This window comes from Anarhichas minor, unplaced genomic scaffold (assembly GCF_050575085.1).
Source record: "Anarhichas minor isolate MPS153535 unplaced genomic scaffold, ASM5057508v1 ptg000055l, whole genome shotgun sequence".
Taxonomy (NCBI): domain Eukaryota; kingdom Metazoa; phylum Chordata; class Actinopteri; order Perciformes; family Anarhichadidae; genus Anarhichas; species Anarhichas minor.
Window position 1 is genome coordinate 3,617,505 of NW_027466501.1, and position 22,343 is coordinate 3,639,847.

General features: G+C 43.7%; 1 protein-coding gene across 2 annotated transcripts in view; it reads right to left on the bottom strand.

Moving 5' to 3' along the window:
* Window positions 1-22,343, bottom strand: part of scube1 (signal peptide, CUB domain, EGF-like 1) — a 109,637-nt gene that overhangs the window by 77,127 nt on the left and 10,167 nt on the right. For both annotated transcript variants that reach the window (XM_076076072.1, XM_076076071.1), the window contains exons 3-4: window positions 12,391-12,516; window positions 69-203 (exon numbers count right to left, since the gene is read on the bottom strand). In XM_076076072.1, coding sequence (XP_075932187.1) covers window positions 69-203; window positions 12,391-12,516 — 261 coding nt within the window. The remainder of the gene's footprint in view (window positions 1-68; window positions 204-12,390; window positions 12,517-22,343) is intronic.

The window sequence follows — 22,343 nt, forward strand, 5'->3', positions numbered from 1 at the left end:
GTGATTACGTTCCAGAAAGCGGCAGAAAACATCTCTCACTGTACTCGGCGTCTCTGTTCCAGTCTTACCATCAGAGCGGTGGATGCAGGTGTGCTGGTTGTCGCTGAGGAAGAAGCCATCCGTGCACTGACACTCGTAGCTCCCCATGGTGTTGACGCACACTTGCTGGCACCCGCCGTTGTTGTCCACGCACTCGTCCACATCTGTTAGGATTGGAGATGCACAGAGAGAGATAAAGTCAACCACGGCAGCACGGTGGAACAGCAGCCGATTCGGCTTCATAAACAAACGTGTGTCCGTCAAAGTTTATGTGAACATGTCTGATCAGAGGGATGGCGTCAGCGTCGGGAATGTGAGGGTCACGCATGCTTATGCGCACAAACACACAGAGGGCAGACGGGGAGTCCTAACAGGCTTCTGATCCTAGCACCCCAAGGTGGCTGTACAAACTCCTGGCACCAGGCTGTAACGGGGATCTGACAAGGTGAGCATCACAGTGTGTGTGTGTGCGCACATGCTGGTGCAAGAGTGTGTTTATAGGGCCTCCGCTGTGCTGCTGAAAGACCAGTAAATTTCCAATGGGGCATTTTGATGGGGGCTGAAGTGAACTGCAAACTTGTAACACCCTCAACTGACTTTAACGGGGATCAAACACGACTACCCGTGTGTGTGTGTGTGTGTGTGTGTGTGTGTGTGTGTGTGTGTGTGTGTGTGTGTGTCTGTGTGTGCGTGATCTCAGTGGCTGACTGGAATGACTTTCCACTGTGTTTAGTCTGAGGTTCTGACAGGCAGGTTACACAAACAGACATACTGCAAAGAATGAAAGAAAGAAAAGACAGACAAAGACAAAAAAAAGTACAACTTGGTGTTTATCGCGCCAGACACGATGTCCAACCTAGTTTTACCTGAGCCTATACACGCTTTGATCTAATAGTTACCATCAAGCCAGGACAAAAGCCATATATGGCGTTGTTTCAAAGCAACGCTTGAAGGGTTCATTCAACGTGTACGACATGTTCTGATCGGCCATACCTAAGACCATGGGAAATGCGATTTTGTCAAATGATCCTGCCGCATCAACTATCAAGTCAGTACACTCCAAGATCGGATCTTGCTCGCATCGGGATCCAATTGGCCAGACCAGATGTCGAGGTGGCCCAACGTAGGTCTGGCACATAGACTGTATATAAGAAAGTGGACCCAGTCACTGTTACGTTGTCCACACACCATTGGTGTGTGGACTGCTGTTTGAAGTCTTGAGTTGAAGACTTGAAACTAGAGACTCAAGACAATGAACTCATGTTTACTGAGGTAATACATTTTTGCAACCAGAGGAGTCGCCCCCTGATGGCCATTAGAAAGAATACAAGGTTAAGGCACTGCCACATTGGTTTCACTTCTCAGACCCGAAGGTTGCCGCCTGGTCTCACATCATCTTCCCCCCCACACAGCCGAAGAGAGGAGGAAATAATTAGGGTAACTTTGCACAGTCCATCCTGGAAGACATTCATGGTGTGTCGCTCACTTTTATACGAAACTTGAAAAAGAATAAAAACGAGAGTGCCCGTGTTTGCTGGATTGTAAGTTTTGGAAAGCTACAAAAACTGCTGTTGTTGCAGCACGTCATCCCCCCCTCTCTCTCTCCCCTGTCTCCCTTATCAATTAGAAACGCCACAAAAATACATCTTGTCAGGACGTATTTCTTATACTCATCTATCTCCTTTCTTCTTGTAACAGTTCACTGAAAGCGTCCCCCAAATACATTTCGTAGGAAGGAGATCAGCTCCAAGAGGATCTTGGAGCTGATCTCCTACAGTTACGGAGCCCTAGACTGAGTGCATTTAAGAGGAGGGGAGGCCAGAAACAGAGGATAGAAAGAGAGTAGTTGTGCACAGTGCAGAGATGAACACATACTGTTGTAGTTACTGTATACAGCTGTTGGAGCCTCTGCCAAACACTTGCCAACTTCTGACTCTACTGTACCCTTTTATCACCTGCTACCACCCTTCCAACAACACAATAAGACAACTCTTACACTGCTGCTTCTAGACTGAAATCAAGGGTTCTACTTTACTTTAATCTAGTTTTTCCAGACCATTTTGTGATTTGATTTAAGGATTATGGTTAGGATTATGATTATGATTCACCTTATTAACCCATATTTTAAGATTCCAATCTTACCAAAACCTGGTCAATTATAAGAAATAATTCAACAATAAGTCAATACACTTCCCTATTTTGCGGATATGTTTGGGATCAAATCTTGGTCGCTGGAGAACCACCCCAACCCCATTAGCTCTATGTCCATAATTTTCCCTGAATGTACCCTGGATGGTGCATGAACGAGAGTGCAATCGAACTTAAAGCTGGCTTCATTCTCTCCCGGACTCATACGCCCATAAACCTCCAGTTCCTGTGTAAATATACTGGTGTATTAGTGTCCTCGCTGAACTCTGGGCTTTGTTTTCATTTCACTTCCGAACGGCGTTTTAAGCAAAACTCATGGTTTAACAGATGTCATAAATGTGACTGAGGCATTTTATTTTCAGGCTGGATAAGGGGGGAGAGAGGCAGAGAGAGAGAGAGAGAGAGAGAGAGAGAGAGAGAGAGAGAGAGGAGAGAGGAGAGAGAGAGCAGAGAGAGAGAGAGAGAGAGAGAGAGAGAGAGAGAGAGAGAGAGAGAGAGAGAGAGAGAGAGAGAGAGAGAGAGAGAGAGAGAGAGAGAAGAAATGCAGCCATCTCCAAGTCCAACTACTCTGCCAACATTTCTGCATAAACACAGGCCACAGGGCCATTTTGCAACTTTCAACCGAAGCCCCTCTGTTTTGTTTGACTGTGCTTGTGTAAACTTGCGTACAATTTTGTTTAGACACAACTAGGATGTGCTTGACACATCGGGGGGGGGGGGGGGGGGGGGGGGGGGGGAGTAAAGATGCAAAACAAGTGAAGAAAGTCATTTCAAAATGTCTTCTAGACGATTGATTTCTAGAATGTTTGATCATGAGGAAAACGCTGAGGAAAACCACCAGTAGAAACCACACAAATGTGCAATATTTACCCTATGTTCTACCAAAATTAGCGCATATATGTAGTTTTTTTTCCAAATACAGGACAACCCGCTAAAAATAGGTGATAGTGTCACGGGGCATGATGAGGACTCAAATGCAGACAGTCAGGTGTAGTAAAAAAAAGGTTTTTAATGAACCAAAAAACAAAACAGGGAATCCAGGGAACAGACAAAAGACGAGGGGGAAAATCCGGCAGGAAAAGGCAGAACAGGCAGACTGGAAACCCGGGAACAGGACGAGCAAAACGGGCGGGTTGGACAGAAAACAAACACAATGATCTGGCAGTGAGTGAGTGAAAAGACAGGGGTTTAAATAGTGACTAGGCAGAGTGAACAGGTGAGACTAATGAACTGATGAGGTGAGTGTGACTGGCAGGTGCACTGAATGAACTGATTAGGTGAGTGAGGAGCTACAGAAAGAAACAAAGACACAGAACACACAGGGCAAAGCCTGATCGTGACAGATAGACACCTGTCCCATTGCTGGTGGCTTTGAGGAGAGCAAATTATTTGTATGTTTTGTACATTAATCAATTCTGATAGTTGTCCAAATCTCTGTTGATTTTATTATCTCTCGCCAGGAGAAACATTCAATCTATTATATCTATTTATAGTCCTGTCGTCTGTTCGTTGTTTATAGTCCTGTTATCTGTTCGTTTGTGCACTTTATTTTATATTTCATCTTTTTTTATATTTCATTTATTTTATATCTTACTTTATTTCATATTTCTTGTAAATTTTAATATGTTTCTACTTGCACTGATTGTTGTTGATTGTTAAATGTTTGCATCTCCCGTCACGCCAAATCCCTTGTATGTTCAACATACATGGCAATAAACGGTTCTGATTCTGATTCTGATTCTATCGCGTGTGTGCGTGCGTCCGGGAGTCCATGAGTGTGCGCCATGAGTGTGTGCCTCTGTGTCCGTCCACGGTTAATCTCACATTCTGCTGCAGCAAACTGCATAATGCTGCCGGCCAGTTATGGCTGTACGCTCAAAGACTTTGCGTGGTAGCGGTGAGCCACACTTACTCGAAACACCTTTTATTGCACTACCATTGGCCGCTAGTGACAACACGGCTGAGTGCATCTCCAACCCCCCATTTGCTACTCTGTGCACACATTGAGGGGGGGGGGGGGACGTTTGCGGTGTGTTTGGCTAACAGCTAACGGAGCTACCAGCACAAACACTGCTGTAACTCGCCACTGCTAAGCGTGCAGATCGTTTTTAAACTTTGCCTGAGTTTATCTGCCCCTTCCCTCCCACCTCCTGTCCGTTACATGCTGGACCTCTCCGTGACACACCGCGGCCGCTGGCTCCCCGCTGCGCCGCCACCTCTCAGATCTCGCCGTGGAATGAAAAGGATGCGTCAGAAGGAAAATAAACGTGTGCAAGCCGCACCGGACGTTCACAGAGGGCACCGAAAGATCGACACATTGGGCCCAGCTGTGTCCACGCCAAAACCAAATAAATAAAGTCACAATCAAGAAGAAGAAAGGAGCCGAAACAGGACCGCTCTTTAATCACTGCACAATTACGCAATCTTAAATCAATTAGTGCCCTAACTTGTTGACACAGTGCATCTGGGACATGATGGAGTGACTTCCTGCCCCCTCACGCAAACTGATTTTTTTTTCTTTTTTTTCTTCCAAACTCAATCTTCTGAAGTGCCGTTTGTCGTTTGAGTCTTGTTCAGAACACCACAAGGTTCTGAGGTTTCTCAATATCATGCTTCGGGTCTATTAAAAGCCACAGAGTCTTTGTTGCTTTTCACAAGCGGGCCCAGAGCGTGCGAGAAAAGTAAGAACTAAATAGAGTGTAAACTTTGACGGAGAAACAAACAAGTCGGATAAAAAAATGTTGTTTTCAGATGGAGCTGTTGCACTTTGATGCTGCAGTTTACGATTTAAGAGCGTCACTCTGAATGGTTACACACCACAATACACTACTTAGCTTCAGCGTTCGACTTGAACCCAAAAGCTCACGGCAACAAATGTCTTCTGAGCAGGGACCTGACATTATGTTCCCAGCCATGATTAGTGAGTCTGAAAGCAGGATCCCACATTTCTACCAGCCATGGAAGACACATGATTTTCATTTGACTGCATCTTTGAACTAATCACGGCCGATTTCCAGTCACGGGCTGCCGTGCTGTATTATGACAGCTCGTTGTACGAGAGACGAGACACTTTCTGTCTCTGGGTGTACACAGACTGCCAGTATTAATTGGGACGAGAGCGTGTGCGATCGTGTGCCCTCATTCATACAGTAAATCTCCTGCTGAATGAGACACTTGAGAGCGAGACATTATGACAAACACTGAGGCCCTTGTTGACGAGCGGCGTGACGGCGACGGTTGGAGCTGCGCTTGAACTGCGGTTTGACAATAGGCCGACGTGTCAGTCTCTCAGAGGCCTGTTTATATGGTTACCATGCATCACAGGGCACTCTGCAGTCAGTGATGACAGTAGACATAAAGCATCGGAGAGGCTGGTGACGATGTGTTGTCCATGAGTCAATACACAGGAACGCATTACCCATTCTGCAGTGTAGTATATCTTCTCAAAGTGGGCTAAATATAGCTCTTACAAAACCCATACCTGAAATACAACCTAATCCCCTGGATAGCACCGTCCTCTGCCAGCAGTCCTATTATGTATTCTTCTTATGGGGTTTAAAATGTGAAATTCAATTATTTTGTTTCAAAATTAGATATTCCACATTTGCAAAAACAGACATACTGCTGGAATCAGAGTAAGCCACATAATACAGGCTCCTATTATATATGAGTCATGTCAACATCTTTGCTTACAAACAGCCTGGGGTTTTTAAATATTGACTGTGTGGTGCAATTCAGGAAGCAACTTTGTTTAATCTGAAATGAACACACAGCAAAGTGAGACCATGCCAGAAGTAGGCTTTCACCTGGTCCAAAAACAACCGAGCATGGACTTAAGAATCAATTGATTTGCAATGACCAGTATCTAAAACTCACTATGAACACATTCTCACTCCCAACTCGTGGAATACGATCGCTTGGTCAGTGACCCTGACTCTCTAGTTTACAGCATCAGTTTTGGACGTGTCACGGACGGCGTGTCACCATACGCTCGTTATGCATATAGTGTCTTTTCAAAATAAACTTCCATCTTGACAAGAAGTTAGGTTTTTGCAACAAAATCCATTAGTCAGAGTTAGAAAAAGATTGTGTTAGTTGAAAGCCTGGTGTGTCTCATACAGACACTAAAGGGTGCCTCGGAGCGTTGGTGTCAGACGCCATGGGGCACTGACCAAACATTGGTATTTGACGAGTTGGGAGTAAAAATGGCTTTAACAAGGATTCAATCATGTCTGTCCAATTGCAAAAGACACTTGATCACACAGGGTTCAATGTTAATGATTTTTTCCAGGCAAGTGGGTCAGAAATCTACTTGCCCAAAGTAGATTTTACTTGCCCCTCTAGAAACAGTTTTATTTATTAGTAGTTATCAAATAACAACAAAGACTAAAGTTACTTGTCATGTTTAATCTTTCTTGTGAGCTTCTAGGTTTACTCGCCCTGCGTGGCATTTTACTTGCCCAAGGCAAGCCGGCAATCCTTTTTGTTGAGCCCTGTCAATGTGACATATTGTAGCAGAGGTAAAAGTATAGCACTAGGACACCGATACAAAAAGACTCTCCATTTGCTCCTTTAAAGCATCACTTGATTTATATAAGACAATGTACTAATGGTCTAAAAGAAAGGCTTAGGTGCACCATGTCACAATATCTTGCATCAGAGGACATTGGCAGCAGAAACTGCCAATCAGTCATGCCAGTGAAATGTTACCTACGTCAGAATTTATTCAGTTATGGCATTCCCATAATTCATCTAGCATGTCAACTATTTTTCAACAAAGGTATAAAAACCACCATGAACGAGCGTAAAAACATTCTTTGGCGATTGAGGCGGTTTTATCAAATGTTGCCGTTTTCATACAGTATGTCAGGATCCAGGATCCCTGTCTGACCCGTTGTGTGTGTCCTCTGTTTCCCCTAATCTCCTCTCCTCATGTGTCCTGTCATTCCCCTGTTTGTTATTGTGTGCCATGTGCTCTGTGTTTGTCCTCTGTCTCCAGACACCTCCCATGGCCACACCCTTGATTGTGCACAGCTGAGGACACTTCAGCTAATCACCTCCTGCAGGCTGACACACCAGACTCAGGTCCCACTAACGATTCCCCTGGCACTATATAAACTCTGGTCCTGCAGTCTGGGGTTATCAGGTCGTACCGTCTTTCACCCACTTCAACCCTGTATCACCTTCTGCCTCGAGCACCTGCCTCTGGTGTCCGTCGGTCCGGGAATCCCCCGTGCCCTCCGGTGTCGAGCCACGGGACTCACACCGTCGATCTGCCTACTCTCTGGTGTCGGACCACGGGCTCCACACCTTCCTGTCTTCTCTATTCAGGCTAAATAAAACCTATTCTATTAACTTCTGTCTCCTGTGGTCTTGGTATTGGGTCCTAACCGTGAACTCCCGTGACACAGTATTTCTAATGCGATACTTCAAAATGCATATAAATATGTGAATGGAAACAAGTCCAGAGAGCTAACATCTCATTGAATGCATGAATAGTTATGTCTTTATATGGTTCCCATAAACACACTGACTGGTCAGCCTGTAGCTCTGCTACTGTTACCTGATGATGGTTCAAGTCAAGTGAAAACATTCAGTGATCCATCTGACAAATAGATGGGAGAGAAGAGGCAAGAGGAAAGAACACCAGACAGCTATTAAGGTAATTAAATGAAAGCTAGTACAAGGTCAGCAGACAGACAGGATGTGTATAACAGAACAGAGGAAGAAAAGAAAGACAGAAAAGAGACAAAGAAAATAAATGGAGCATCACAGGAGACGGTGGAAGAAAAGGGAATGAAACAAAAAGCAGACAGTAAGGGAGACGGGGACAGGGAAACACAAGGAGAAAAGGGAGAGAGACAGAAAAAGATAAAGTCTCCTTCTGTATCTTTTTCTGTCTGGAAAATAAAGAGAGAGCGGCGCAACAAGAACGTGTCTCCTCCATTAGTCTGTTTTAACACAGACGTTGTGAAATAAAGACAGCAAATAGAGCAGAACCTCATCACCTCTGAGAGAAGACCAGAAGGAAAGATGAGAGGACAGAGGAGAGGAAAGGAATCAAGAGAGGAGTTAGAAAGTAAAAAAGAGAGGAGACAAATCAAGAGAGTAAACAAGAGAGGAGATGAGATGAGGAGAGGGGAGGACAAAGGAGACGAGAGAAGAGAGAAAAGAGAGAGGAGAGAAAGGGAAAAATAGAGGAGAGGAAACAAGAGAGGAGATGAGAGGGGAAAAAGCGAGGAGAGGACAAAGGAGACGAGAGGAAACAAGAGGAGATGAGAGAAAAAAAAGAGAAGAGAGGACAAAGGAGACAAGAGAGGAGAGAAAGGGAAAAAGAGAGGAGAGGAAACAAGAGAGGAGATGAGAGGGGGGGAAAGCAAGGAAAGGAGGAGAGGACAAAGGAGACGAGAGGAAAGTAAAAACGAGAGGAGAGGAAACAAGAGAGGAGATGAGAGGGGGAAAAGAATAGAGGAGGGGAGGATAAAGGAGACAAGAGGAAAGGAATCAAGAGAGGAGAGGAGATGAGAATAAGGAAGAAAGGAGAGACAGTGAATGAAAGAAGCAAGGATAGAAGGAAGCAAAAAAGAAAGGAAATGAGAATAAAGGAAAGAAGGACATATGGTAGGTTGGAAGGAAAGGACAGGACAAAGGGAGGAAGAAAGGAAGGCAGAGAAGAAATAACAAATGAACTGTGGGAACAAGGAACGAGGAATGGAAAAGTGAGGAAATGGAGGAAAGAAAAGTACGATTGACAAAGAGGGAAAGAGAGATGAAACAAAAAACGAGCAAAGGAGAGAAAGAAAGACTGAAGCTTTGATTCAAACTAAGGAGGAAGGAAATACAGAGCGGGGTGAGGAGAAGGAACAAAGAGGTAAATAAAGACACAACACAACGAGAAAGAAAGGTAGAAATAAGATAGAAGAAAGAAAACATTGCCTCTTAGATTGCAATCACACGGACCTTGTGTCACGCTTTACCGCCTCGTTTGAACTCAGTAACCTGCTTTTAATCAGTCGCGGTTCATTAAGGCCGCATCCAGCGAGCATCCAATAAAGCACGTCTCCGGGTTGAAGTCAGACGTGGGCTGGCTTCCTCTCGTTGGCCCGTAAAGAGCAGAATGGAATCGTTTGAATTAGCGGCACCAACACAACACGTGTGGTGGAATCCTGCTAACCTCACATCCCTCCTTCTCCAGCTCACCACAACACAAAGAGCGATGCGGCGGCTAACCAGCAAGCTAACGGCTGTAGACAGTCAGGGCCCGTTAACAGACGAACCAGCAGGAAGTAAGCAACACATGTGATGACACCAATACAGAGACACTGTCCCTCCAACTTGCTGCTCCGACAATAGAACACCGCACAGCAACAACATTCTCACCTTATTCACAGCAGGTGTGTGACCACGATGTCGAAGCAGAGAAAATAAATAGATATCTACTTGCACAAAGTCAATACTTGCCGTTATACAAATGTTTTATACAAGGCAAAGGTAAATGCTATGTTTAATCTTTCTTTAAGTAAATGAATTCGCCAACATCCTCTAACGCCCCCCAACTGAACGCCCTCCCTCCAAATGCATGTGAATGCCCGATCGGTACTGCACATGTGCAGCTCTCAACATAGTTGAGAAGGAAATGAGTTGGCTCACTCCTTCTCCATCAGCAGCTGACTGGCTAGATTTACTAGCCCTACGTGGCCTTTGACTTGCCTTATTGTTGAGTCCTGCTCTACAGTTACACTGCATTACAATCGCCTCTACTGGGGTCAAAGATCACAAGTCTCCAACAGAGCGAGTTTAATTCAACGTGTCAAAAACTAATATGACAGTTGAAAGTACATTTTTTTTTACCAAAACACTTGTTTTGGTTTAATTCTCATGACACACTCTATTTACTTTTACAAAGAACCGAAAATGAGGAAAGTAGATAATTTCTACACATTGAAGCAGGAAGTAGCTCTGAACCTATAGGATTAGACCACATTATGCAACTTTATCCTTTGTTTTCACGTTTTATTTGATACATAAATTAGGGATGCATGATACCGACTCATATAGCTGGATCGGGTATCATAATTTGATTCAATTCTATGTATGAAACATTTACATGCTCAGTGACTGATATCTCATTTCATTTCATTAAAGTGAGAACAGAACTGTACTAGTTGCATAATAATGTAAGACGTTTGTCATTGTGTTGTTTTCATCATGTTTATGTCTCATGACAGTAACTTCTGTAGACATAGTGCGTCCAACGTTTAAAACCTTTCACTATTCCAATAGAAACCACGGAAACGAGCTGAAACCTCAGCATGGGGACGGATTTTTTAAATAGTGCTTTCATTGAACATCTCTGGCCCTTGTTTGTGCATGGAGGAACATTTGACTTCTGACAGCATGGCGTCTTTAATTCTGCATTATATCAGCTGTTTGAAATTCATCCCCCGTAAGGTGAATCCACAACTCGGAGCTTTACTCTGCGCTGCCGGCTGCTGCTATTAGCGCTCCGTCTCTCACTCAATCTCTCCAAAAGGCTTAAAGAATGAGGCTGCAACACTTACAAATGCCAAAACACAAGACACACAGAGCATTCAAAAGCACACGCTTCTTTTTATGTGTTGTGTTTTATGTTTGCTCTCGGCAGTCAGCAGTGGGAGACTGACAGGATGAGATGTGTTCGAGCACATCTTGTGCAGGACTGTGTGTTGCACGGGGCAGAAGAAAAAAAAAACATTACTCTGACTGACGCTAAGTCAATAACGAAGCAGCAGCGGGGCTAGAAGGGCTGGATGTGTCAGTGGTAAAGCACAGCCAGATATCTGTAGGAGAACTCTTCAACCCCGACCGCCCTCCCAACAGCACAGAGAAACAAGCACCAAAACAGCAGAGATCATGGAAAGCCTCCAAACGATGACGGAGGGACTCTCCGGAGAAAGGGCCAGCAGAGCCACACACCCACACACACATAGGAACATCCACGCACCCTTAAGCATACTCTCTTAAGCTCAGACAGACAGACACATTCAATCATGTACTGATTCAGATGGATGCACACACCCAGAAACACTCAGCGATACCCTCCAAGGCTAGATTAACATTGAGACACACAGCAGACTTCTACAACAACATATTAGGTCCGTTGCCTGTAAAAAAAAAGAAAACGGGGGGTAATATTTTGAGAATAGAAACCTTAGATGGATATAAACTTGGATATTCTCTGAGATAAATTAATAAGAAAAAAAACTAGGAAAAATAAATAGTGTTTAGCTTCACTTTGAAAGGTGTGATTTTATGTTAATCCCCCCTAAGGTGAAAACAAAATAAGCAAGTTATTACATTACAGTCTTTGCACAGCAGACGCTTTTGTCCAAAGCGACTTACAATTCAGATTATATCACACCATAGGCACCGCTACGGGAGCAATGTTTGTGGTTAATGCGACTAGCAGAGCCGGAGCCGGGGATCGAACCACTGATCCTCTGATTGAAGGACGGCTCTGCTCTCCACTTAGCCACGGTCCCCTGCATAATAATAATAATAATAATAATAATAATAATAATAATAATAATAATAATAATAATAATAATAATAATAATAATAATAATAATAATAATAATAATAATAATAATAATAATAATAATTAGCTTTTTTTTGGTACAGCCCTCCTTCGTCATATTTTCTTTGGATTACCGTTGACCGAGCATGTTGTCTTGTCCGTCTCGGAAGAATCGTTTCTTCTTGTGAAATTTATGATGAAATAATCTCAGAGAATATTGTATCATAAAGTTTTTAATTGAGAGATTTCTCTCAAATGTACAATGATTTACCACTTTAATCTCAGAGAAAATAAGTTTTTTCCCCGAATGTTAGCCCCCTCCCCTATAGTTTATATCTAAACCAAACCTACTATAGCCATAATACGCAATTATAGACTTCACATAGGTCTACAGTCTTTCATGATTTTTTAAATACTTATACCAGATGAAAAACCCATGATGTCACATTTATGAGGATATATAATCAATGATTTTGTCAAGATCAGGAACAAACAGCAAAACTTTTAATATCATGTTTGCCCACAAGACATGACTATTTAGTACATAGTCCCTTTAGTCATTTAGTCCATCCATCATTCAATCATCAAGTGCATCATTTCCATCAGCCCTGTTAACAGAGACACACACAGAGGAGGGATGTTCTTACCCTGACAGTTGTGTCCGTCGTGGGCCAGCATGAATCCATCGTAGCAGGTGCATCTGTAGTTGCCAGGTATGTTGATGCATTCATGGACACAGCCCCCATTGTAGTCATTCTCACACTCGTCCATGTCTGAAAGAGAAAGGTAGTAGTGTTACTGACACCTTAATGATTGCAGTTGGTTTGTGATTTGCAAAAAAAGAGAGTTGGTGAGTTGTTTCTTGTCAGTGTGGAGCGTGATGTCATACAGTCCTTCCTGTCAATCACCGGACACATGAAATATGTTTTGTATTTAATGGCAGGGTTGGTCATTTTGAGAAACTAGCAAGTGTATGTCTTTTTTAAACTTATCCAACCAAAAAACTCAGCCCAGTGTTGCCAACTCTTTTCCAATGAAAGTAGCTAGCAGCACTAGCTCCAAATGTCGCGCAATCTAGCGGAAAAGTCGCCAAGTCTGCAACACAGACAGCCCAGCCCGTCTCTTTAGGCCTCGCTCGAAAGCCACTCCCACAAAATGATCATCATGAAAGAAAACAACAAACACGGCTACTGTTAGTACTCACAGCTGTTAAGATAGCAGCTTCTGATGGTAAGCAATGAGTGCACGGGCAGAATACAGGCAGGCAGGCAGGCCGTCCAATCATCACATTTGGGCCAAATTAAATAATTGGACGAGCTCATTACAGTCCTTAGACAGCCACAGACATTTGTTTTTTTCTGAACATTTGATTAATTGCAGGATTTAAAGAGAATTTCAACAAAAATATCAGAAAGAAGATTACCAACCCTGCCTTTAATGCATATTTGGTGGAATTTATTTTTAAACAGTGAGTAAACAGTGTATGTAAAAAAATAAATAAAATAACTGATTTCACTCAGACATTTAACAATGCTGTTTTTATGGGGAATGAAGAGGGTGTTTTTGTTTGCTTCAGTTGCATCAGTTCCCAGATTACTTTTTATTTTGTGCCACATGCCCTCGTCGGCAGTATGCGTCCAGGTGAGTGCCGCTTGACACTTTAAAGATCGCAAATGTTCCTCCTGTCTAGACGTCAGTCAGAGCGTAGCAGCAGGTTACTGCAACCTAACACATGACAATGACGATGATGATACTAGTTTTGATCAAATGCTTTACTTTCAAGTTTGGATGCCAGTAAATTTATCAACCCGGCTGCATTACCTTGCAGAAATGGGGGATACTCGGAAAGCGGGGACAGTCGGGTGGGGGGGAGTGAGAGAGGAGAGGAGAGTGTCAGCCACTGTTTATTCGTCTCGGGATGCACCCTCCCCACCTCTGAGCCAGTGGAGGGCTTTCACAGGAGCGGCTCACAAGTGGTTGCCATGCGGAGCCACTTAAGCAAACAGTACCACCCCCCCCCCCCCCCCCCTCCGTGTGAACAGCAGGAGATCCGGGAGGCGGCAAGGAAGACCCGGCCTCATTTTACACCATGGCTGCTGTCTGTCAACGGTCCACGTTGCTCGTCTGTCTTTCTGTCTGTCTGACAGCTGAAATCAACGAAGATATTTTGAGAATGAAGTCACTGGTAGTGGCCCCCACCCCTTCCCTTGCATGTATAATAACAGAAACACTTGTGTTACAACTAGCGTTGTGTTTTAGTAGCCTATACCTGACCACATGCAAAGTCCTGCTTATATTCCTGCCAACAACCAAACTTCTATGGTAGACAAAAACCTAGCTCATGTTTTACTCCAGGCAACAGTTACGATATCTTTTACATGTATTTAGAAAAACCAATTAGTACTATGTAGATAGACGTGGTCGGTGTTACGGCATGTGTGCCAGTGGCGTGACTACAGCAGATCTTTGAGTTAACTTCAGTTCCAACAGATCAGCACTGTCACCGATATTGTCCTGCCATATGAGTCCAGACTTTGTTTGTTTGGATCACAGAGTCACAGTGGCCAGGTTTGATTGATGGAAGGAGGCCGATGGCTCTGAGCAGGAATGAGACGCTGGCACACAGCATCGATGGACGACACACACACACACACACACACATGACATGGCTCTCAGCCGCCACATCCTGCATGTGGACATAACCCAGACCTGGACGCTGAGCATATACAAACACTAATGTACGGCATGCACACGCACCAACACCAGAACACGTGCAAAATGTAATTACTTACACAGAAAAAAGATCTTCTATCCACAAAACACTTCCGTTCAGATGGTTAACGTCGCCATTTGGGCTCGGGAGTACGAGCGCTTTGAAAAGTCCAAAAGCGGCCAGACATAAACATGAAAAGATCCTCATCTGAGGGGTTTCACTTGGTTAGAAACCATCATGACAAATGCCACATTCTGCGACATGGAGCACCACAGACATGTTTACCAGAAGCCAATTACACAGGCCAACACACATCAGTGCAATTTAATTCTGTTTGTCTGATCCCTGAGAAAGGAACCCTGTCTCTGCACTTGAAGGAATACTCCAGCATGATTGAGGTTAAAGGGGACACTCTCATCATACTCATACTCACAAGTGTCAGATGAGAAGATTATCATTAGCTCTTTGGATTAAATTACGTGATATGAAATAGTGACCAAAGCCTCCATCGAAAGGTTCATAAAACTGACTTTAAAACTGCTTTATTTGTGTCGCATGTGTTTACGAGCAGCCATAATTCCTCTTAAAGGTATGGAAAACATAAAGAAAATCAATCATGGGGGGAATTAAAGAGCCCGAGCGTTGTGTATACAAACCGATCACAGCCATCACTGGCTCATCCCAAAAGGCATTTGCAACCAATTAGGGCGAGCTGGAATGGGCGACTGTTTGGGGAAAGAGGTTGTTTGGACACTTTGCTGGGCTGCCAGCTCGGATGGCGCGGTGCAGCACGATGTGGCACTTCCTCTGTGTTCTGCTTTTCATCTGTCGGAGATGAAGGGAGAAGCGAAAGACTACGGTCTACTGAGGGGGCGGTCAGGGGGGGGCTCACTGCTGAGGGTGAATGAAAAGCAGCAGGTGATTAATTGGTGCCTGAACTGCTTCAAACGGGCAGACTGAGACTACATTCACACTAAGTTGGCTAAATTTGAAAAAACGTCTTCTTCTCTCTGTTTTGGCTTTGCTTTCCAACTAAACTGGCAGGTTTTTGCAAAACTAGCATTTAAAAATCAGTCTCTAGATTAGATGAAAGCAAAATGTTGTTTGCTGCTGAGAATAGAGGGACCGAATCTTTACAAAAACACACCTGAAAACGCTGGTGTGGAGCAGAAGTTACACCAAGATTTGACTTTAATATGATGTGTGGTTTTTAGCATTGCTCTTTTATAAGAATGGGGACTAGATTTAACAAACAATTGTCAAAATCAAAGCAGCAGACCCCTATATTAGTCCATAGTGAGTCAGGCTCCAAAAACATCACATCTTACATTTACCATAATGCTACCAAGAGAAGGTATCCATTAGAGCCCACTTATTTTAACTCATATCCAGTTTGGTACACTGTTAACAGTTTCCCAAACCCAAGTTTGTAAACCTAAAGATAACTCTGATGACCTCAGAACTGACAAATCTTCTCCAGAGTCACAGAAGACATCATTACAACAACTGTTTTCACAGTGTTTAGCTGTTCTGAATGGCTACACTCCAAGATGGGGAGAGCCGAACGTTAAAAGAGCGAGACGCGATTGTTCAAACAGCGCACAATTTTCAAAAACCTTTTTCCTCAAAGATCCCTGATTCTGCTCAGTCTGAGGATTACTTTGAGTGACTAATTATCCCTGTCATAATGTGGGTAAAACCCGCATTTAAAGCACAAGCACATATGATACATTCAATTCAACCACTTAATTTCCATTGGTTCTAGAGAGAAGACTTGGAGCATGCGTAGGTGCGTGTGTGACGGAAGGATTAGAGGGACAGGCCGGCGGAGGAGGGTGCGTCGTAGGGTCGACTCGGCCCCAAACAGTGCCACTTCCTGCCCCTGAGCTGTTGTTGACATCTGACAGCGGTGCCCCGACAGCTTCAGACCGGCTGCTGCTTCCGCTCGCAATCGCGCACGTTTTCTAATTGCCTAGGGAAGCGTTTATACTCCACGTTTCATCAAGTGAATTAGGTGCCACTCCCCCCCACCCCTGACTGAGTGGCAGAGGGAGGAAAGGAGGAAAGGGAGAGAATGGGATGCTACTTACAGTCTAGGGTTTCTGCAGGTTTCTGTGAGCTAAATTCTACTTCATGTGATGTGACAGGGGTAGCCCACAGTGACAAAGCCACACACATTATCGCCCAGCTCTGCAGCGTTGCAGAGCTCTTTAGCCTTTGTTCTATCATAGTTTTGGTTAACAATAACAAACAACAGCAAAAAAAGGTTGATATACCCACTGTGTGCTTCCTACCGAGCACCGAACGACGCACAATCGTAACAAATGAAGCTCTCGCGTAAGTTCAGTCAGGATTACTAGACTCTATGTTCATCACGTGCCTAGAAAGTTGCTAACGTTGCTTCGTCCTGCTGATGTGTTAATATGCAACTGTTTGCTAACACGTACAAGCTTTACGAGGTGATAAAAATATGTCAAGTCTGTATCTGCCAGCTGCCTCCACGTTGCCAAAAAGATTAAAGACGCTCTACGGACAACAAGTAATTCTTCCTTGCGTGTTAACCTCCCATTTTGTAAAACAAATCTCTTAACTCTGAAGGCTATCAATCTCTCTTGAGGTCGTTGAGCCCAGCATCAAATGGCAGAAAAAGTTAACAACTAAGTTAGTGGCTAGTTAGCGGAGACAGTTTACTAAACATGTAGCAACCTTAGCTTGCATAAACTTGATAGAAACCAAACTAGAACTAAAAGGAGAGTAAATGTTTTACTTCTATTCAATGTTGCTGTATCAAATAGCAAAGTTGGCAACTATAGCTCGTGAAGACATTTAAATATCTACCAAGCTTACATAAACTTGGTGGAGTCCACAGCAGAACTAAAAAGAGCAGGAAACATTTGACTTACATTCGATGTTGCTCCGTGTCTGCCAATATTTGTAATTTCAAATGTGAGACCCATCAGCTTTTCTATGAGGTGATAATGGGTCTTTTTCACAACAGACACGTTGACATATTGCAGGAATAACACAGGTGTAATTAATGACATTAACGATGGCAGCATTCTATTAAGATGTTCATTTCACAGGGCTCTGGTATTGTGCCTGCTGGTTTACTGGCACAGCCTGCTGGGGAAATGAATGGAGAGGGGCCTTCATTCATAGAATTAGTTTGACAGTGGGGGGGTTTTTTTCAGGATGTTTTAGGAAACACATAACAAACAATATATGTTCGGTCTTGGTGTGGTTCGTGTATTCATGGTGCACTTTTCAGTTCATGAAAGTTAATGCAAACCTTTTTGTCTAAAAATGCCTCCACCCTCTCGTGTTGCAAAAATCCAAGATGGCGACGGCCAAAATGCCAAACTTGAGACTTCAAAACAGTAGTCGAAAAACCAACGGGTGACTTCACAGTATATACAGTCTACGGTAGACTGTTTACTAGACATGTAGCAAGCTCTGCTTACATAAACTTGATAGATACCAAACCAAACGTAAAAGGAAAGTTAGACTTGTATTCATTGTAAAATAGCAGCTAGTAGCAAACAGCACCGTTAGCAGCAAGCTAGTGAACACAATTCAATATCTATAAAGCTCACATAATCTTGGTGGAGTCCAAAGCAGAGCAAAAAGCAGAGTAAACTTACATTCAATGTTGCGTGTAACACATTAGTCCCCAAAGTTGGCCAAATTGAAAAGCTGTACAGCTTTTTGTCAGGGTTTAGTGGAAGACAAGACGGATCTACAAAGAGTATGTTGAGAGAATGTTGGACTAACATTAGTCAGGTGGCCATAAACGATTCTACATGAATGTTAATCTGCCCTGTGTTTGCTCATTGAATAGTGCTAAATATCTAGGCTATATAACATAACAACATAGCATAGAGTTAAGCTAGCAGGTCACTGTGTCTGTCACCGGGTCACCCCGTATAAAGCTTTATACGATCCAGAAACACTACTCCAAATGAAATATAATCTTACTCCATGTCTGCTGGAAATGATATGCCATTATTTTTGTAGTCGTTACAACAGGCTACAATAGAACAAGATGTCAGTGTGTTTTGAGGTTCATGAAAAGGACCTATATATAATTATTATTTTTTTAAACATAGGACCTGGCTGTGTGTATGTCAAAGTTCAACTTCCCAGCAATGAATGCAGCTTTTAAAAGTAAGCGGTACCATTTTTTTTTTCCGGCAATGGCCCCAAGTGCAGTCACAGCCAGGAAAGTGTTACTTCCCGAACATCTGCGTCACTAGTCACTATATTATATGTCGGATGAACGTGACGTTTGACCACGACATTGCAACTTATGAGCGAACAAGCAGAGAACAGAGGGACTCAGACTTGTCTCTGAATGTAGATAAAATGACAAGACTTTAGCAACCATTTCTAATCGCTTGTGTCCCAACCGAGTGTGCATGTGTCTTGATATACAAAGATACATAAAGCTTTGTCTGCACATCCAACAAACACTTACATCTCGGCTGTGAAAGTCAGAACCAAGCTGGAGGGAATTTCTTTTTTTCCTGTGAGCTTTTTCCTGAGTGACACGTCCACCCCGCGGTGCCAGACATCATCCGTCAAAGACTGACAAGAAAGCGGCGTGGAGTTGCTGGCATGAGGTCACTGTATCTATATATAAAGCCTGAGCCTCAATGAATCCGACCTGCTCCACTGAGTCTGAGCACGGGAAGAAGCAGACGGGGAAGAGGGAGGTGCACGGGCGGAATCTGTGTCGGGTGGGTCCCATTCGTGTGTGTGTGTGTGTCTGTCAGTTAGCCAGTGAGGAGAGTGGCCGACTGATGACGGAGGTGCAGACGCCAGGCAGACAATGGCCTAGTAATTGTCTGCCACTTTTCCCTCTCGCCCTTTCCACCTGCGCCGTCTCCCTCATCATCCATCCCTCCAAATGAGATGACCTCTCTCTCTCTCTCTGTCTCAGTAAAGGTCAGGTGGCACAGAGTAAAAGAGGAGCTGAAATTAGAATCCAGTCTCGAGCTGGCAGGGTATCTTTCATCATGTGTTACGAGCTTACAAATAAAAAATTAAAAAACGCATGAAAGAAGCGCTACGGTGCCCACACTGTATATAAGAAGTGAACATAGTCATCGTGATGTCACCCATTTGTTTGTGGACTGTCGAGAGAATGCAAGTTTTAAGACACTTCCGATTGGCTTCACTCGGCAGAACTGGAGGTGCAACCAGTAGTTTGAATATTGGCCTGAATCGAGTTAGTGCCATTCTAATGCACATGTGTAGGAAGCAGCTCTTTGTGTTAATAACGTTCATAGTGGAGAAAGATTGCTCACAGCTGAGTCAATACAAACACGGTCGAGGTGTGTGCTACTTTGGTTAGACCAGAGAAAACAGTCTGTAGCCAGAATGTAGCCGGTCAGTTGCTTCATCTCTCTGACCCTGTAGTTCTTTCCAGCCAACAGTCTATGCACGGTAAACAATGCATTTGATTGGCTCAATTGAGTGAAGCTATTGCCGTATTAACTGTATTAGTTGCACACGGATCTATAGCAGGCGGCAACCTCTGGTTCTGCTGAGTGAAGCCGATGTGAGTCTTAAAACTTGCATTCTCTCAGCTGGCCATCAGGGGGCGACTCCTTAAATTGTATAGAAGTCTATGAGAAAGGGACTCTACTTCTCTCTTGATTTATTACCTCAGTAAACATTGTAAACATGAGTTTATGGTCTCAATCTCTAGTTTCAAGTCTTCTTCAATACAGCATGATGTTCATTTAGTAAATTATGGTCCATGGTATACGCTACCAGAGCCGTATACGGCATCTCTACGTCACTCCTCCACATTCCAAATATGGTAACCTCTGCTCACTGGTTGCGAAAATAAAAACATGACAGCCTCCGTATTCCAAGATGGCGACGGCAAAATCGTTGAACTCGAGGCTTCAAAACATCAGTCCACCAACCAATGGGTGATGTCACGATGACTACGTCCACTTCTTATATACAGTCTATGGTTTGAACACAGTTACGATAGGTCAAGTCTATTGCAGTTGTGACATTATTTCGCTTGTTTAACATATAAATGAAAGAAGAAACACAACAGATAAACTAACTGGCTGAGAAAGTCAGACTGCACAGCCGGACCTTTTGTTTTAGAACAGTATTACAGTGTTCGAACTGACATTTTTCTTCTACCTGCTTCATACTTAATTAGCTGCTCTGGCACCGAGACAAAAACCTTGGACTTCAATAGAGAACCAAATACACACACAAGTTTGTTTGTGTGTGTGTGAGAATGGCGATGGCAGAGTGTTAAAACACATAATGAGCGGGAGAAGAGGCTTCTATTCAGGGCAGCGCTGATGAAAACTAATCAATTAGCCAGTAAGTGACAAATGCTGAGTAAACACGGTGCTGCTTCTGCAGGCCTCCGACAGCTCTGTGGCAAACAGCCAGATTACTCATCCCTCTGGTCCTTTTCTTAACAGGCCAATCAATCGCACTTTTATCCAAAAAAGTGATGCCAAACTTTTAAAACTGTATCATTTAAAAAAAAAAAGAATATCCTCACCTGACGTTTACCTTCTGTATCTTCTAAATCAGCCCTTACTCACAAAATGAAGACAACATAAAGTGGATATTGGTTGGACGTTTATGAGATTTAAAGTCTTGACATATGTGACTTTTCTGCCCTGAACTCAGGAAACACAGCAAAGTCTGTCCGATTCATCTGATCACAGTCCTTCGAATTGTTAACTCTCGGCCTGGTAAAGAAGCGTTCACAACAGCCGGTTACAGTTTCGCTGGATCTCTCTATAAACAGGGAGACAACTCTGGTCCTGTTCTGCACACACACACTAGCATGCAGTAAAGCAGGCCTGACTGATACACAGCTCCTCCCACATACTCTTCATTTGACAGCACAGGGATAAAAGTTCACATTTTTCCATAACGAGCCGGCAGTATCAGCTTGCGGAAAATGTCTACAGAGAGGGCAGCGTTCATAAACGGCAGATCCAATTTCAGTGGCAAGCGGAATCACATTCGTTTGAGAAAACGACTCATCTGAGGACACGGTCCTGACGGGGGCGCCCACGGTCAGCGGAGGAAACACACATGGTCAGGTCTGGGTGAAACTCGTAGTGGCTGGGACAATGCCGCCTGCGAGTTGCTAATTTGTAGTGCCGAAGTGTAGCAGAGGCCGAGAGCACAGGTCGTCTCCCTTGGTCACAGGGGCTCGAATCCCAGCCGTTACAAAAGTGCAAGCGCGAGCCAGAGTTTTGTCAATGCGGTGCTATACAGGCTGCATCCCTCTGGAACCTCTAAAGTGCACATTAGGAAATCATGTGATCATCAATACGATCCGTGTTCTCGTGGCTTTCTTTAGCAAAAGGAAAATAAAAATGTCTGATTCCGAAATTAACTAGTAACAAGATCCGAGAGCTTTTCGATCTTGACAAAGGGTGCATCTGTTTTTTGGCCCGACCCAGAAACATTTTGCTTTGCGAAAAGTTGAACAGTCACACCGTTGCTTTCTTTTGGCAGCTTCTTTAGTGCTAAGCTCTCATTGCTGTGGTGTTTCTGCAGTGTACTTTCCAGAGATGAAACAAACTGCAAACAAATCTGCATCACTTACTCTGAGGAAATATCTGTAAAAACACTGAGTGTTTTAAAATAACAAAGTAACAACTGGACATAAGGCCAATCTCTAATGTGTTTAGGGTGGTTACTGGAGCCGTTGTTATGAGCCATCCGGTCATTATACAACCGGAATGAGAGCTGTATTTCGGCACAAAGTCAAACATGCTTCAGTGGGAGTTGGACTCAATTATCCTTTGTTACAGATTAAGTTTGTGATCTTCACGGATGCATCTTCAAGAGGCAGCCGGGGGGAGGATAATGTCCTGTTTGGGGACC